Raw genomic sequence first — 16,765 nt, 5'->3', positions numbered from 1 at the left:
TGGCTATCATTCCTCCATCAATCACGAATCAAACTACGCTGATGATCGTGACTGTAAAATCTCATTGAGGGGCTGTTCTAGCGCCTTACACAGTCAGTGAGTCAATGAATTGTTAATTTGCAGCTTCCTATTGAATAATAGAGTCGAGAGAAATTTCCACCAGACGAACTTTATTGGAGATGACTCAGAGATCCAAGAGATCATCATATATCGAGTCGCGCTGATCAGCGAGCTCACTATATCGTGGTGGCGAGTCTCGTAAATATTCGAGATTTGCTCGCGAGCAAGGTACTTAATCACCGTCGACGGCGCTTCAAGTGAGTTCCTTAAACGTCCGTGCCCTAATTTTTAACTGACTCCATTGATCCCTGAAACACTTCCCCCTATCATAGCCAAGATTCAGTAATTTTGCATTTGGCGAAGTCCAGCTTCTCAGCTTCGCCGTTTAACCTACCGAATCTTCGCAATTTGTCACAAATCCGACGTGCATAGGTCTTACGTTGTGGTTTACACCTCATGATCATTATCTTTCTCTTCCTTCGAGCTCAAGCTTACTCAGGCTAATGCACCCTTCATTATGACCCCGAGGACCCACGAGGTGCACCAGAAGGCGATCGGCTGCAATCCCCGCCGGCGTATCACATCACATTGCATCCATCCATATCCACGCAATGCCAGCGCCCACGACGCCAGTACTAGTTCAAGGCATTCTGGGTCTGTGTCGTTGGCATCTACCAGTTTAAAATCCCCAAACGAGGTCGAAAGGTGTTCAGCTGAGGCTGGCAGTACCAACGTCGTGAAAAGGCTGCTGAAGGATTTTAGTGCGACCGAACAACTCGCCATCCCTTGGGCAAAGAGGCAGGCGATTATGAACCCCGTGACAATAACGGGCTGGCTCCGCAATATAACGCAGCAGGAAAAGAAGAAAGTATCAGCTTCATATCTCTAGACGAGGTCAAAGATTCAATATGGCCGTGCGTGGTTTGCAGCTACTCATTTATGGTCAGCATTTAACTAATCGTCATCATCTCTATCTAGTTTTCTCAGAGTTCAAGCTCACCAAGTGCGATCGGTTCCGTCCTGGTCACGATTAGCTCAAATCGGCGTTCGCAGGATCGCTTGGACTCGATCTATTGCGTATGCTGGTTGTTGACATCATCCATGAGTGTGAACTGGGCATTTGGGAGGCTCTATCTACCCACTGGCGAGGATTCCATGCCCTTCCTAGGGGCCCGCGCAGTTGGCCAAACAGGATCACAGGCGCCATGTGTTGCGGGTGGCTGAAGAAGAGACCGTACTCTGCCGCAGGTCCTCCCCCTCCCTCCACCTTTTACCCGTTTTCTAATATGATGGGTGCAGATTGATTGGACAGTTCTGAGTCAGCATGAATTTGCGATTGATGGAGGAATGCATGAAGCAACTCATGACAGCCCATGACGTGTTCTGGAATGAACTAGCAGCCGGGTATCGGAAACGAAGGTCGCCGCCCTTGTCAATGACGTCATGCTGACAAAGTTCTTAAGGGAGAGCAGCAGCCGGGTATCGGAAACGAAGGTCGCCGCCCTTGTCAATGACGTCATGCTGGCAAAGTTCTTAAGGGGGGGTATGACACTCACCGGTATTGGGCCTGCGCGCTGGCTATATGCCATGCGGAAATTTGGGCCGGCGATAGGGGCAACCTGTGAAGCATCACCTGGGTTAGGTGGCTGGCTCCACCGAGGGCACGCTTTGAAGGAGAGCTGGACGACTGGGAGGCACACAATGTTGGGATGTGAGTGCAGCCATTGGCTCTTGTAATGGCGCTTCTCACCCTTTAAACCAGATTCGTGGATCGGGATATGTTTATGCACACTCAGTTAGGCATAGGGTATCCAGTAACATGCGCAGGATGGCTAGGGACTCCCTGGGGAGTGAACCATTGGGCGATGTTGTTGGTGCAGCAGGCAGTGGCAACCTCGAGGCGGATACGGGCAGTAACCGTGACGGTTTATGGGGGGTGGCGATGAAGAAGAGGTAACTGAATTGTCACTTATTGCGGCCAGTCTTCGCAGATGAAGAGAAAAACTCATAATTCTCAATCGCAGGATATACACCGTCCAAACCGGCACTGCACATCGGACCCCGATTCAATCCCCTATCCGTTACTAACGGCCAGGTCTCATATGGAATTTCAACCTATCAAAATTGGCGTCCCCCTTGACAAGTCTCGCTCCGAAGCTATGTAGACGTCCTGTCGCAACACCGCATGAGCCCACCGGGCACGTTCCGTTACCCGATAACCGCCCGGTTTGAACGGCGGTCATTCGGTAAGACCACTGCACACCATAACGTCCGAAGCAAGCTAACTATCCATTAGGTTAGAACACCTCCACGCTCAGTGCATGGGCCCCTCAATTCAATCCTCAGTCAGTTGCTTAGTCTTACTGATCTACGAAGACTCACCACCCCTGCCCTTCGCCTCTCAACCTTCACATCATGACTCGGCCCAATGGCACACAGGGACCCCCTCAACGCCAACGAGGAGTGGGCACAAAGGTATAATCAAAGATAATCCCTATTTCTTTAGGACTCGGCCACCATGCCGCAGAACTCCAGGTGTGCCTTGTGCCTTTTCCGCACACCCCCTCCGTTGTTAGCCACGTTTTCTTATTACTGTCATTTAGGTCCTTCAGATTGGCTGCTCTGACTCGCGAGTGCCGGCCTCCATCGTTCACACAAACGTCCATTAGGCCTGGCACTATCTTTGTACACACGAATACCGTCAAGCACGTATCAAACCATGTCATCTGACTCCTCGAGTCACATTACGGTCATTCCCTGCCAGCCAATTACACATTCATCTTCGACAGGCCAACGCTCACTTACCCGTTCCTGGCATATGTTGTCAAGAGGGTCGGCGTCGAACACACTCAGGCCCTTATATTATCATGGTACGCTTCTATCGCCCCTCTAAACGGGCATACGCTACAGTTGGCCTCGTCGGTCACGGCGTCTGCAGAGGTGCCAAGGAGCCGCCGCCCAGCACAACTTGCCTCACCCCAACCCACTCATACATTGGTTGACCTCCCTTACCCAACTCGTTCGAACCCTCGACCACTCAGGTCATCCAAAACTCATGCTGCCTATGTAGAGAAATATGGCAGGAACGTCCGTATAAGAGGGCTTGGTCCTGTGAGTAACTCTTCTTTAAATCACGAAACTCGCGAACAACTGTTCGATGCAGTGGGACGAACGCCTTCTCACCCTTTACCCATGTTTCTGTAGCACACATGTACTACAGAAGCATAATCTACGAAAAACCGTGGTAATCTCGAAGAATTATCACGAGCCTCATTGGTTGTGGTATGCCAGCTGCAGAGGGTCATGTTCATAAGCGTCAACGGCGCGTTGCCACTCCTGCATTTTCCATTCAGAATATGCGAGCACTTGTGCCTCTTGTCTTTAGCAAAGGAGAGGAGCTCAAAGATAAATGGATAGATACGATTCAGGAAGCGAAGGAAGACCAGGCAGCCTCGGACAAGCAGAACTCCTCGCCGTTTTGGAATAGACGTCTGTCACTGGATCAGCCGAGCGACCTTCGACGTAATTGGGTTAGCAGGTAACTCATGTTGGGTCGTGCATCCATCCTTACCTGACCATCACGTATCACCCACAGGCTTCTTGACCACCACTTCAACGCTATACAGAACGAGTCGGACGAGCTCTTTGCTGCGTATTGTCCGAGGTTGCTGTCTCGCAGGGAGATGGGGTTAGGACAGTTCTGGGGATTTACTTTCCAATCCCTGAAATAGCCTTTTCGTACGTTTAAATCAATTTACTCATGAATGTAATCCTGGCTGAGCTTGCAATGCAGCCCGATAAGAGGGCCAAGACCGTCCACAGATGCCAAGAAACTATTCGCCGCGTAGCAGGAAAGCTAGAGCAGCAGGAGAAATCCAGGATTTTGGATGGAGAGAAGAGCGGTTCCTCATATGTTGCGTGAGTCAACTGTCATTTCTTTCTGTCGGTTGGCTGACAAATTCTTAGTGAAATCCAATATTGCGACAGACCTCCCACCAGATCAGCGAATTTCCAACGAAGATATATTGCACAACATCAATACCTTCATGTTCGCAGGGTCTGATACGACATCTCTCGCTCTGACGTGGACGTTTCTGCTCCTTGCAAGACATCCAGGCTTGCAGACTCGTCTTCGTACGGAACCTCTCTCTATCGTACCGACTACCCCGATATCGCGACTGTCACCTGAAGAAATCGAGTCTTTACACAACACCTTGCAGAACTTGCCATATCTGAACAACATTTGTCGGGAGTCCTTGCGTCTGATCCCTCCAGTCCATTCTTCCCTCCGGGTTGCAACACAAGTTGACGAGATACCTGTACCATATTATGTCCGTTTGAGCGACGGCACGGTCTCGGAGCAATCTCTAACACTAAAATTCGTACAGACACGCGCACAATCTTGCAGAATGCTATAATCTCCTCTGACTTCTGAAAATACAGGGTAAACAAGAAAACTATCATTGATAAGACACAGCGGACTCGCCTTAATTCAGCACACAGGACCTCAAACTCACGCCGTGTCATGCCCAGCGTTGCAACAACAGAGAAACGCCTTGAGCCTCCTCCAAACCCCCAATCGCACCCCTTCCGGTCACATCTCGCATCACCCGCATCTTCTAACGACCCGCCTCAACGTGAGTAGACCTTCTTCGTCCATAGTAGCGCACATCAGGCGCCCTCGGTGGCAAAAGAGTTGGGGCACGTGCTAATTGCTAACGATCGCTTCAGCGATCATGCATGAACACAACTTGATGGTTACTTACGGGATCCATGGGGCCCATGTTGAAAGATGGTTAGATGAGTAGGTGCGTTGATCGATGATGATTTGGGGGGATTGATCTTGGCCAGTGAAACTCAGTGCAGTGCACGGCCCGGCTTCAAACCGTGGGACATGCCAAACTGGGTCAAACCGACGGCCTGAGCCGCGGCTGATCTGCAAGAGATCGACAAGGAGTTCGTACGAGCCGTGTTCAGCCAGCTTAGATGCGGTAGCGAGGACTATGAGTGGGATATTTACGCTTTAGCATTTGAGGCAGCCCTCAATACCAAAAGGTGTGGTTCATTTATTGATGTGTGTGTCAGTAGCACTTATGTTGGTGTTGCAGTGCTCTGAAGCTCTCGCGGACTTTTTTGTCGACAGCTCGAGATTCCCTACCGCACTGGGCAGCCCACGCACGTCTCGAGCGCTTGCGCGAGCACGTCGATGATGCCCGTAAGGTCTATCAAACGGTGCCCGTAACCTCTCAGCACACACACACCCAGCCTTTCGTTGGTCAGTTATGGTGGGATTGGGCTGAGATGGAATGGCTTAGTGGTAACGAAAATGCGGCACTACGTGTTATCCAGCGCTCAGTCAAGATCGAGGGTACGGGTGGTATGGTAGTTCTTCGTGTAAAACGCAGCCTCGATGATACGATTAGCTGCGCTCACGAGCAGTGGAAGGACCAGGAAGCTTGGATAAAACTACGAGCCTTTGTCGAGCTGCTTACTTCCTCATCTCAAGATGCGGCACTCACGGTCTTAGACTCTCAGCCTGCTGCCAGTGTTAATGAGAATCCTGGTCGGAGAGAGAGCATGATGGTTGCATCTCTTATGCTACTGTACAATCATTCAGTCATACTACGACGTCCTACTCCGACAGCTGTCCTGAGGGATCGACTACAGATTGCCGTCGACACTTACTTGGACAATAGCCTGGTGTTGGGCATGTTTCTAGAAGCTGAGAAAGGGCACGGTATCTGGGGTCGCGTACGGGCTCAACTCGGACAAAGCACAGCCAATGGAGGCCCAAGAGAAAAGAGCATTTCACGGCGTATCGCAGAAGTGTGGGTCCCAGGGTGGGAGAAAGTGCGATGGCAGAGTGAGATCGAACGGACGAGGAGCGGACTTGCTGCGGCTGCAGAGAGCGAAAGGTTTGTGATATCGTTTTGCTCCGGCTGTCATGGGTTGACATCATTTTCAGGACTGCAGGAAGCGCTATTTTGTGGCGCGTCATTTTGGAATTTGAGATTCGGGTCGGGGAGTTGCAAAGGGGGAAGAAGCTGCTTTACAGAGCAGTGAGTGAATGAATGTGGAATGGCGTCACCTGCGATGGCTCCGGTAGAGTTGCAAATCTGTGAGTCCGCTCCACACATTACGCGCACCGTGACCAGTACTCACCCGCATACAGCCAATCAACCTTTCCTGGAGTACCAGCAGCACTATTCAACGAGCTTGGAGCACTCACTGGCCTCGAGTCTTTGCAAGTCGTTCAAGTTGGAGGTAGCAGTATACCAGGTATGTCGCCACGTCTTATCATTGGCATGATCTGACGCAAGTTGCCGTAGACGAGAGAGAAGTGGTCATAGGTCGGAGCCCTAGGAAGGTGCTTGCTTCCATAGGTCAAGGTAAAACAATGTCGCGCTTCCTCCCCTCCACAAAGATGAATGTAGGTTGTCGTGTTTTCTTTTGAAATCCCCTTTTGAATTTCGTCTCCTAGCAAATGATGGAGCATCTGGGGAAGTGGGCTATGCAAAGCCCTGATGACAAGGTGCGGCTTGAAGTCCAACGACCACAGCGATCGTGGTGCTGATGCTATATACAGACCATAATAATCTCGCAGTGGACCGAATGTCTCATGCACAACGGTAAGCTTGTGCGCTGCTGCGTTTTCCCTCTCGTGCTTCAGCCTTCCTCTTGGCTTGAGCAGCCTCGCGCTCCTCTTTGATCTTTCGGAGACGAGCGTCTCAAACTTATCTCCGACTTCCTTGCGGAGAAGAAGATACCCCATGTCAAGTGCGAATCTTCTGATGACCTCGTACCTGCTTATCTGAATTAATTTAATCTTTCAGTTTAGGTTTCATGGGTCGATGGGTCGTAGTCAAAGAGATCAGGCTGTCCGAGTTTTCATGATGGGCAATACCGCACAGGTCATGCTCGATGTCCCTGGAATGTGGAGGTGTTGGGTTGAATCTGACAAGGGTCAATCGTACGCCTCCCTACTTTCTTACATCGCTGCATTCTCACTCCTCACAGGTGTCATCTCCCTGGATCTTGAGTCATGATGTTGTCCAGACGTGTCAAATGACCATACTACCCCGCCGAGTCAATACAGGGGGGCGCTCTGCACGTTGTTTTTTTAGCATGCAAGGGGTCATTCATCGTTTACGTTGTACTTTCCTGCATCGTCCGCACGTATCTATTGTAAGTACTACAAGCGATCCCCTTTGGTCGGCAATAAGCAGTATGGTATGCAGATTCGATGTCATGATTCCGAGTCAAAGCCAAATACTATGCACTCAACGATGGGACTGATTCACGACAAGCGATCTTGTGCGCTACAGTAATGTGAACCACAATCATCAATGCATCACCAGTGCAATGCTCGGCTTTGTTCTTCACTTCAGATTGGAAGCGAGAATATTAATTAATGATAGGCATCTGCTGAACGTATAGTAGTCTGCCTGTGGGAATTCAATACCCTGGTAAGTGCGGCACTGGTTGCGGAATTGTTAGTCTGCGGTTGGGACATATTGCAGACCATACATTGGCATCAGCAAACCGTGAAAAATTGCCTTATAATGTACAACTTGAATTGGGGAATATGAGAAGGTTCAACCAGGGTTACTGGGATACCCTGTCATCTCCTCCCGGCTGTGATGCCCCAACAACGACATATTATCACAAACTCCCTTGCAAATACAGATATGAGGACCATTGCGAAAAACGCTGCCCGTGAGATAGTCTTATATACCCTTGCAATTGAAAACTTAAATAACGGAAACGACAATGCTCGACAAGGTGAACACACCTATACTGTCATCTCTTACCGGCTGTGATGCCCCAACAACGACACATTATCGCAAACTCCCTTGCAAATACAGATACGAGGACCATTGCGAAAAACGCTGCCCGTGAGATAGTCTTATATACCCTTGTAATTGAAAACTTAAATAACGGAAACGACTATGCTCGACAAGGCGAACACACCTATGCTGTCATCTCTTACCGGCCATGGTGTTGCGAAGACGTGACCTCGTCACAAAATACTAAATGTCGTCTAGATTCGCAGACTTACATAGGTATATAGCAACATCACAAATTTCTCGCACTTTAAATACCCATACCTAGCAAGAGCAAATTTATATCTCTCTATAGGTCACACGGGTACAATATCAAGGACTCCTCAATTCACTGATGGTAGTCCTACAGAAGTACATGTATTATACCGAGAAGAATCGTTCTAAAGAAGTTTGTCTAGCATTAAGTAGTTCTTCGCGTCGTAGGTTCGCGCGAAACTTAAGAAGTTGTGATGATAAATCAAGTGAAAATTGAGGATCACCATATTGCATGCATCCAACTTCAAGCTGCTGGCACAAATCGAGAATATTTTGACGAGTGATTGATGGATCCGCTTCGTCGTTGTCATCATCAGAATCAACCTCGATAACTTCACCATTTACAATGGCAATTTCGTGGCGGACCGTGTCTGCACTGGATGAGTCACCACCTCCAAAAGCAGGACAAATATTGTTGTGTGGTATCGTACTGTCGTGATTACTTGCTAGCTTCTATACATAGTCGAACGAGACAATACCACTGAAGCAGAACAATAAATTTATGCAATACATTGTTGTACCTATTGTCCCGTCCTATCAATTTGGTACCTCATAATGCATATTGGCTACATCAGCAAATCATAGGGTTCCTTATTTCGCCTTAAGTTACTTAAAAATATAATTAAGGCGGCTAAGGCGAATAAGGCGCTATTTTTATCGTTTGTACAATTTATTTTAAGGCGCGAGGTCATTACAAGTAAGTCTAAGGAACTTAAGGCAGCAAAGGCAGCATAAGGCGGCAAGTTGATGATTCTGCGACAAAGTGAGATTAAGGCGCCTGTTGAGCACAACAAATTTCACCGCTTGTTTACATCATCAGCGCGCTGTTTTGAGTGATCAAAAGATAAGCGCGCGACAAATAACTCAACCGCTATCGCAGAAACATCAAAGTAAGTTTTATTGGCACTCGTCACGTATCGTTGATTGACAGTATACTAGTAGACTACATGACCCTGAAATCTATCTACCGCGAGCAAGGGAGGAGGCGCCAGTGGGGGGATATAGAGGTTTTGATGGAGGCTGCGATCAGCACTGAGGCGGCTGCAGAGGAAGCGGATGCGACAGCAGAAAGGACGGAGGCTTCACTGGGCTTCTGGCAGAGGGTGAAGAGCTGCTTCTGGCGCAGGAATCGAGATGGAACGTGTCGTCGAATGGAGACGGAACGTGTCGCTCGAGTGTAGGATGTCTGAAAACCACAGTGAGTACAAGGATATCTCAAACCTGACGAAAACTCACAATGGTCTCGTCTCCGTCACTCAAAGCCGCGCCGCCAGTCTTGCACGTGTTCTTGATCGTCGTCGTTCGTTAGGCAGGGTCTTCGTAGTAGGCACTTGTCTGGTTGGGGGACGGTGAGGGATAGGTGGCGGGGAGCCTCATACTTTGTATCTGGTTTCTATGTAAATTAGCTGAGAAACGCAAGTCAGATTGGTGGAAGACGACTTACCTGAATCCTGCTTGTCTGAAGTCCAGAGGGTGAGGTTGTCCTGTAGTAGTTGCATGATGATGGTCGAGTCCTTGTACCTACCCACCCATCCCCCTTTTGGAATCCCAGAGTGGGTATATGAGGTTGGGTGGGGGGTATGCAAGGGGTACGCGAGGTTGGGTGGAGGGTATGCGAGGGGTACGCGAGGTTGGGTGGAGGGTATGCGAGGTTCGAGGCAGTAGAGCGAATGTCGGCAACCTACCCACCCATCCCCCTTTCGGAATCCCAGAGTGTTCCCCATTCTCGTATAAATTACGGAGGGGAACATAGTTGGGTGGAGGGTATGCGAGGTTGGGTGGAGGGTACGCGAGGGGTGGTTGGGTGGAGGGTATGCGAGGTTGTCCTGTAGTAGTTGCATGATGAGGGTCGAGTCCTTGTACCTACCCACCCATCCCCCTTTCGGAATCCCAGAGTGGGTATACGAGGTTGGGTGGGGGGTATGCAAGGGGGTACGCGAGGTTGGGTGGAGGGTATGCGAGGGGTACGCGAGGTTGGGTGGAGGGTATGCGAGGAGTACGCAAGGTTGGGTGGAGGGTATGTGAGGGGTGGTTGGGTGGAGGGTATGCGAGGTTGTCCTGTAGTAGTTGCATGATGAGGGTCGAGTCCTTGTACCTACCCACCCATCCCCCTTTCGGAATCCCAGAGTGGGTATACGAGGTTGGGTGGGGGGGTATGCGAGGGGTACACGAGGTTGGGTGGAGGGTATGCGAGGGGTGGTTGGGTGGAGGGTATGCGAGGTTCGCGGCGGTATAGCGAAGGTCGGTAGCGAGTTCAAGTGCAGCGAACGTGTCTATGATCATATTGATCCACAACGGCTGTTCGAGGGGATGGGAGGTAGTTGGGGTAGAGTGGATCTTTCCTGCAAACATGGTCAGATATAAGCATAAATTCAAGTGCACAATTACATACCGTAAATCACGCTATCTCGAAAGCGTGGTGATCTGCATATCTGTTGACGTAGTAGGAGTTGAACATATCGTATGAGTCGTGTGGACTGATTATGGGGATAAAGTCCGGTCCATATACTGGAATGAGATGGGCAGCACGGAAAATACAATCAACGTGGATAATCGAGATGTCGGGAGCGCCACTATCATTTGTTGCGGGTGCGACGACGTACATACCTGTGTCAGGATCGCGTCCCTCGAGCACGTGAGAATACCAATGAACAACGGCACAAGGATAATACGATGTCCGGTTATTGAAGGAGAAAAAGCACAGGACCCGGGCAACTGCAAGTCCACCCATGGGAGAGTCTAAGTCGGCATCCACGTTGACGAAGATGCAATCATGCCTGGGAGCGCCACCACGCCACGACGATGTTGCCCGGATATGCTCACGACGCATACCTCCAGTACCGCTCAGATCGCTGGGAGCGTGGAACGACGCTGCAGCGGAGTTAAAGACTGAGACTCTGCCCAAGAATACTTGGGCTGTTGCAGGGTCATACTCGGGAGGGTTGGCATCTTCCGAATGGCACTGGTCATGGATAAACTCTTGAACCATGTGAGTGAATTGCGGAAGGTCGAGTTCAAGGCCGAGTGTATGGACATTGCATACACAACCTAAGCATTATCAGCAAGGGTCAACAAGTAAACAGATTGACTCACGAGCTTTCACCACAAGTTCGATGTGGGATTCCACAGTTGGTCCGTCAATAATTTCACCAGCGTCTACCTCAATGGATTGGTTTTGCAGCTCATGGACATACAGGCGCCCAGGGTGATGTTCATGTGCCATATCAGGCATTGCGCCGTCATCTGATTCTGAGTCATTGTCTTCATGATCATTCTGACCTGTTTTGAGACATCAGAAGGGCTAACCATCAGCTCGATTGATCACGCACGCCTTCGGAGTTCTCGCAAAGCTTCAGACAGGCAAGAGCCACGAAGCATGCCATGCGCCTCAAAATCTGCATGAGCAGCGGCAAGTTTATCTAGGCGCTGGTTTGTTAGCAACATTTGACCCAGCGCCTTAAACCTGTTAGACCGACGCCAGGGTTCTTTGACGGCTTTGATGTGTTTAGACTCGGTAATGGAGGAACAAAGGCCGTTGGGTGCCCCAAAAAGTCGAATTAGCAATATGTAGTGACACAGGGAGTGTTGGCGTGGAAGGGAGAATGTTGGGACAGCGCCAGTCGTTTTGAGATCTCCCGGTATTTGTGAAAGCGGTCCAGGGCATCTTGGAGTTGTACAAGGTCAACTTCAGTGAGGGCCTCGCGCCGTACAAGATAACAAAAATCGAGGAATGCACTAAATGTGCGCACCATGTCTTGAGGAACATGGCCCTCAATTGCAGCTAGATAGACCTAGATAATATCAGTCAGCTCACAAAGTGCTCAGAAGGAAATACCGCCGCAATGCACCTTCATCAACGCCTTGGAGTCGTCACCAGTCCACTGCTGGAATCCACGCCCATCGGGAAAGCGCCGTAACCCGGCGAATGGGGCTGCTGCTGCTATCCTGTGTGCTGTCAGTAGTCATTAGCAAACAATTGACGGTTTGCATACCTGCGGTCAATATCATCCATTATTTCGGCTGCGTGGCGAGCACTATGCGTGACATTCAAATAGTCTTCCACCCAATCAACCAAGTGGTCCTTGAAAGTTCCCTTGATGATTTGGTGTAGAAGATCCGGAGAGAGGAGTTCATGAATATCTGCGCGAGGGAAATCATTAGTGAATGGCTAGTGGAGGGGACAAGTAAGATGAGGCCTGGTAAGTTTTAGCAAGCGACTTACGACAAGATCGCCAACAATGCCATACTCTCGCCAAACCTGTTTATACGGTAGCTGCGCAATGAGCAACTCAGTGTGTGCTTCGCGTCGATGCAAACATGGTTGACCAGCGTCAAGGTCCTTGCTATTCGCCAGACACCTACGAAACTAATGAGTCATTGAAAATAAAAGAAACGAATTTGTCGTACCGTGGACACCAGTTCTGTACAACGCCAGAGAGCATTAACTGCTCTGGATAGTCCAGCAATATATGGGCCTAAGCCATATACCGTCCGTCGAAAGTGACCATCTGGGAAGCGTGTGACATCAGGGGTTTCCATGAATGGTTTCACTGACTCGAAAATCTTGGCAAGGGACCGCTGGAACAGTTGGCAGCCGAAAGTTTCTGTAGTTAGTGTCTCCATTGTGTGCCTTTGTAGCTAAACAAACAAAATTAATATACGGCATAAGAATAATAATAAGTGTGGGTGCCTACATTTCGGTATTGCAAGGAACCCAATGAGCACAACACCGCCTTGATGTGCGCGTCGCACGCTATTGTGAATGTTGCCGATTGAGAGATAGAGTGGGTGGTATTCTGTTTGGCCCGTGGCGACAGAAACAACTGTCTTGTCACTGCCAATAATCAATGGTACGAACTGTTGAACCATGAGTCTCTTGATTTTGAGAAATGAGATCCTTGAGATGATCGTCAGTATGCTACAAAAATGAATGATCAAGAACGTACCGCCTGGCCCCATGCCCAGTCACCCGACATAAAATTCTTCCAGTATCGTTTGTCGTCAGTGGTATAATCACGGTATGGTGAAATTTCGATGCCTCCATCGAAGGCAGGGTTTGCGAGCATGCTGCGCTGCAATCTTGAGTGGATCCCGATACCACACATCATATTTGCCCTCCATCCATGGTGGCACGTTGTCCCCGGGTCTACCTCCATTGTAGCACATCGAGAAGGTCTTCCAGGGGACATCACCGAGTGGTGTTGCATCAATCGTTGCGTACATGTCCCTGTGGTTAGCGAAAGGAGGAGCGTCGTGGTGTTGTATTAGAGTCGCGGCCCACAAGTCGAGGATTGTGTCGATCTGCTTCGCAGACATTTGGTTGCGCATGAATAGGAATTCTGCGGTCTCGAATTCGACCCTATTATTATAAGGTGTCCAATCAGTCGATGGGGCATCCGTACGAGGCGGTGGGGGTGCATCCTGGTCAATCAATATGCCGTTAGTATCACATTTGAGTCCTGAGTTGTAAAACAAATATATCAGTGACATAGTGTGAACAACTCCAACACTTACCGGTCATGTGTGGATGGAATGTGCGGAATAAACGCCCCATGTCCACCCAAGTACCTTCCTCAGGTACAAACCCATCATTCTCCTGCTCGTCCGCTGCATCATGGTTAAAATCGACATCGATACTTGCTGCCGGAGTGGGAGAACGTTCTCTTGGAGGTATAAAACCAGGACCTGCGGGTGGGGCTGCTCGATTGAGAGCTCCCTGAATTTGCGGGGGTAACAGATGATGTGTGCGTGTGTGCTTAGTGAGGCCAGACTTGTTTTTGAAGATGCGCTTGCAGTTTGGAAACCGACAAACGAGCCTAACAATCCCTGGGGCCATGTTGAGTGGTGAGCGATTGTATGGATAGGCCAGGTACCAGGAAGCGGAGTGTGTAGGAGGCAGGTTAGACTACTGCTAAGTGTGTGAATCGTAAAATATTACATGTTCAATTGAATGGAATAAACCCTCACCAGTTGCATCACCTCTTTTCTACTTCACATTCCTTCAACTTTTGACGACTGTCAACTGTCAACGCTCCTCTCATTCCCTATCCATGCCTCGACCCACAACACGTCCCGGTAATGCTAACAAGCATCCTGGACAAGTAGTCCTCGATGCAAATCGAGTTTCACGCCCGAAAGATGTAATTGCAGCTGAGAAGAACAAGAAAGTATCAGACAAAGCGTCCAAGGTTCGCTGCCATCGATAAGGCGAAAAAACAGGTTGCTGCGGAGGAAGATGCTATGGCTGTTGAGCAGATGGTTCAGCGTACTGGCCCTGAACGGCTCGTCAGACCAAAGCCAAAACCACGCCCGGTGACCAAGAAACAGGTGTCAACCCTGGAGGATGCAACGCAGATTGTGAACCCTGAAACATGTAAGCAAATCTTATACAATCCATAACATTATTGTAAGGACTTACCGCTCCTATCCAACTTGTACAGCTGTTGGGGCCAAATCAGCATCTCAGAACGCTGACATCCAGAAGAAGAAACATCCAGGTTTAAAGCTCACGTTCAAGGATGGTGTGAACGCCAGTCGAAAGGTGTCCAACAGCGGTTTATCGGCCTTAAGTGAGACACGTGTTGGAAGCATTGATGGGAAAAGATCTTGTAAGTTCCTAATCTGAACTATGATGTTGCTTCTATCAGAAATAACACTTTATTATTTTGATGTGTTTCACTCACTGAAACGTAGGGCATCTGAGTCCTCCATACCTTCAGAGAGAGGCGGTGTGGCAAAGTGGGCAAAAAGTGTAGCGTCAAAGTCCCAACTGAAGCCCTCTACACCACCAAGTACACGTGGCGGTAGGTACAATAGTCTTTCAAATCGTACCACTAACAAGATTTCCAGTGGTCGCAAACGACAATACAGAATGGCTCGAAAATGACAACGCACCTGAAGAATTTGATGATAGCGTGACCAGGAATCGGCGTGCGCAGGTGAGTGAATTAACACTTGCGATGGGGAGATACTTGACTTAAGACAGAGCATTGTGCACATGGTGGAGACTGTCAATAATGCACCGAGAGGAAAGAAGCGTGCCTTGTCCGCGGTGTCAGTCGAGGATCTTGGACCTGAAGAACAGTGCGAGATGCAGGAAGACAATGATGCTGACGAAGATGATGAATACCAGGATGTAGATGACGATGTCGTGATGATGGATCAGGAGGACGATCTTGAAGTAAGTCACCCATTGGGTCTCTGAGATAGATGGATATTGACACTTACCATGATTCTGGGATTCTATAGGTCTATGAAACGACAACCAGTCGGCTTACAACCTCCGTAGGCGGTTCAAATCAACTGATGTAGCATGAGAAGCGCTGACAAGTTCCTGCAGATGTCAGTTGGCGTTGTGGAGACTGACAATCAGAGTTCGAAGTACATCAAAACTGAAACCGGACGTACACCACTGGTACTCAACCTCAAGAAAGAGAAACCGAAAAACGCACACTTGCCCTCTGGTGCTCTGAACTCAAACTGGTGTTCGAAATTTCTTCCGACAATCATGTACTGGATCGGAAATAGCAACTACCCATGGACCATCCCCGATGACACCCTTTCCGATACCCTTGATAATATCTACTTGGCAGTGTACAACCAACCTGGAGACTTCGAGGTTGACAGCTGCAACGGTGCTTTCAGTGTTGTGAGTGAATCCCTGTTCTGCGTGTCAGTATTAACTCTACTATGCGGGCAGGTAGGCCAAAGGATCTCCGAGTGGAGGGGGAATTTCGGCTCTGTTGCTGTCACCATCTTGATGGCATTTTTTGCCTCGATGGATGAATATGAGACCCAGGAGTCACGGAAAGCATACGCGGAATATCAACTTGAAGATTCACAGCTTTGTTTATGAAGACCCAGATAGCGAGGATTCACCTGGAGCGTTTTTCTCGGAGTTCATCCTGCGCACATTTGCTGCCCACCTCGGCGCCATCCAAGGGCGCCAGAAAGTGGACACACTTGACTTCGGATTACCTGGATATGGAGCTGCCCTTGCAATGACCGCTGCAGCTGTGAGTTTGCTACCGTCTTTGTGAAACTTACTGATCTGTCATTTGCAGGCCGAGCGCGCACTAATTTTGGCTCGCGACGACCTCATTCTGGAGGACACTTCAGGCCAAGGGAAACACAAGATTGCATTGACGCTCAATCAAGCAACCAACAAAATGAGCCACACTGGTACCGCATTTTCAGCGGGCAATTGGGAGACTGACACAATCGCGTACATGGAGCTAATTGAGCAGCTTCCCTTTGATCGCATCCAGGAGATCATTGCGCGATCTCAACCATACATCAAGCGTACACGCCGCAGGGGTCAGGATGGCGATACCGGTGATGGCGACAGTCAGCTTCCCATAAATCCACGCTCCCGTATCCGCATCTGTAGTGTTTTTTCTTTCTCTTAAATTTTCTCGCTCTGATACTATGACATTTGACAGAACTTGTTCACTACCATATGCGCACTCGTCCCCTGCCTCAAGTCATTAATCACATCAACACCTGCTCGCGCTATCATCATTCAGTTTTGGACCTGTTTTTCATCTATTTTCTACGTGATTTTTGAAGGATGCTCTGGACTCAATTGACCGCCTTATTTCACCTTA

General features: G+C 49.3%; 6 protein-coding genes across 6 annotated transcripts; 4 read left to right on the top strand and 2 right to left on the bottom strand.

Moving 5' to 3' along the window:
* Positions 1-3,344: 3,344 nt before the first annotated feature.
* On the top strand, positions 3,345-4,478 carry DEU56DRAFT_960991 (cytochrome P450; the record flags this gene model as incomplete). Its single annotated transcript, XM_041359326.1, has 5 exons — positions 3,345-3,598; positions 3,656-3,748; positions 3,792-3,798; positions 3,854-3,962; positions 4,027-4,478. 5 exons carry the CDS (start codon positions 3,345-3,347, stop codon positions 4,476-4,478), a joined length of 915 nt encoding a protein of 304 aa, XP_041204833.1.
* Positions 4,479-4,993: 515 nt separating this feature from the next.
* DEU56DRAFT_743331 (uncharacterized protein) lies at positions 4,994-6,131 on the top strand (the record flags this gene model as incomplete). The annotated part of the gene is made up of 3 exons (XM_041349002.1): positions 4,994-5,115; positions 5,169-5,975; positions 6,026-6,131. Coding segments are annotated over 3 exons (1,035 nt in total), but the record flags the coding sequence as incomplete, so codon positions are not given.
* Positions 6,132-6,377: 246 nt separating this feature from the next.
* On the top strand, positions 6,378-6,907 carry DEU56DRAFT_561526 (uncharacterized protein). Its single transcript, XM_041346818.1, has 4 exons — positions 6,378-6,490; positions 6,542-6,592; positions 6,647-6,674; positions 6,785-6,907. Exons 1-4 carry the CDS (start codon positions 6,458-6,460, stop codon positions 6,850-6,852), a joined length of 180 nt encoding a protein of 59 aa, XP_041204831.1. The 5' UTR covers positions 6,378-6,457; the 3' UTR covers positions 6,853-6,907.
* Positions 6,908-8,244: 1,337 nt separating this feature from the next.
* On the bottom strand, positions 8,245-8,532 carry DEU56DRAFT_823674 (uncharacterized protein; the record flags this gene model as incomplete). Its single annotated transcript, XM_041354216.1, has 1 exon — positions 8,245-8,532. A coding segment is annotated over one exon (264 nt), but the record flags the coding sequence as incomplete, so codon positions are not given.
* Positions 8,533-10,557: 2,025 nt separating this feature from the next.
* DEU56DRAFT_960985 (uncharacterized protein) lies at positions 10,558-13,995 on the bottom strand (the record flags this gene model as incomplete). Its single annotated transcript, XM_041359325.1, is given in 14 exon segments — positions 10,558-11,207; positions 11,253-11,315; positions 11,489-11,791; positions 11,878-11,950; positions 12,008-12,104; positions 12,152-12,327; positions 12,382-12,502; positions 12,522-12,634; positions 12,715-12,797; positions 12,854-12,986; positions 13,018-13,056; positions 13,106-13,231; positions 13,263-13,618; positions 13,674-13,995. 14 exon segments carry the CDS (start codon positions 13,993-13,995, stop codon positions 10,558-10,560), a joined length of 2,655 nt encoding a protein of 884 aa, XP_041204829.1.
* Positions 13,996-14,209: 214 nt separating this feature from the next.
* On the top strand, positions 14,210-16,567 carry DEU56DRAFT_916271 (uncharacterized protein; the record flags this gene model as incomplete). Its single annotated transcript, XM_041357845.1, has 11 exons — positions 14,210-14,326; positions 14,379-14,532; positions 14,600-14,728; positions 14,807-14,962; positions 15,009-15,097; positions 15,145-15,339; positions 15,408-15,443; positions 15,499-15,807; positions 15,859-15,959; positions 16,027-16,174; positions 16,223-16,567. The coding sequence occupies 11 exons, from the start codon at positions 14,210-14,212 to the stop codon at positions 16,565-16,567; spliced, it is 1,779 nt and encodes a 592-aa protein (XP_041204828.1).
* Positions 16,568-16,765: the final 198 nt, after the last annotated feature.

The sequence above is a fragment of the Suillus clintonianus genome, assembly GCF_016758775.1.
Source record: "Suillus clintonianus strain FC179 chromosome Unknown DEU56scaffold_82, whole genome shotgun sequence".
Lineage (NCBI taxonomy): Eukaryota > Fungi > Basidiomycota > Agaricomycetes > Boletales > Suillaceae > Suillus > Suillus clintonianus.
Note: the sequence above shows the minus strand (reverse complement) of the source record. Positions and strands in the feature narration are given on the sequence as shown.

Excerpts from the sequence above, each read along its gene's own strand:
- DEU56DRAFT_561526 (XM_041346818.1), top strand. The coding sequence starts at position 6,458 with ATGTCGCGCTTCCTCCCCTCCACAAAGATGAAT. Across the intron at positions 6,491-6,541 it reads TCCCCTCCACAAAGATGAAT|CAAATGATGGAGCATCTGGG; the intron begins GTAGGTTGTCGT and ends TTCGTCTCCTAG. Across the intron at positions 6,593-6,646 it reads TGCAAAGCCCTGATGACAAG|ACCATAATAATCTCGCAGTG; the intron begins GTGCGGCTTGAA and ends TGCTATATACAG.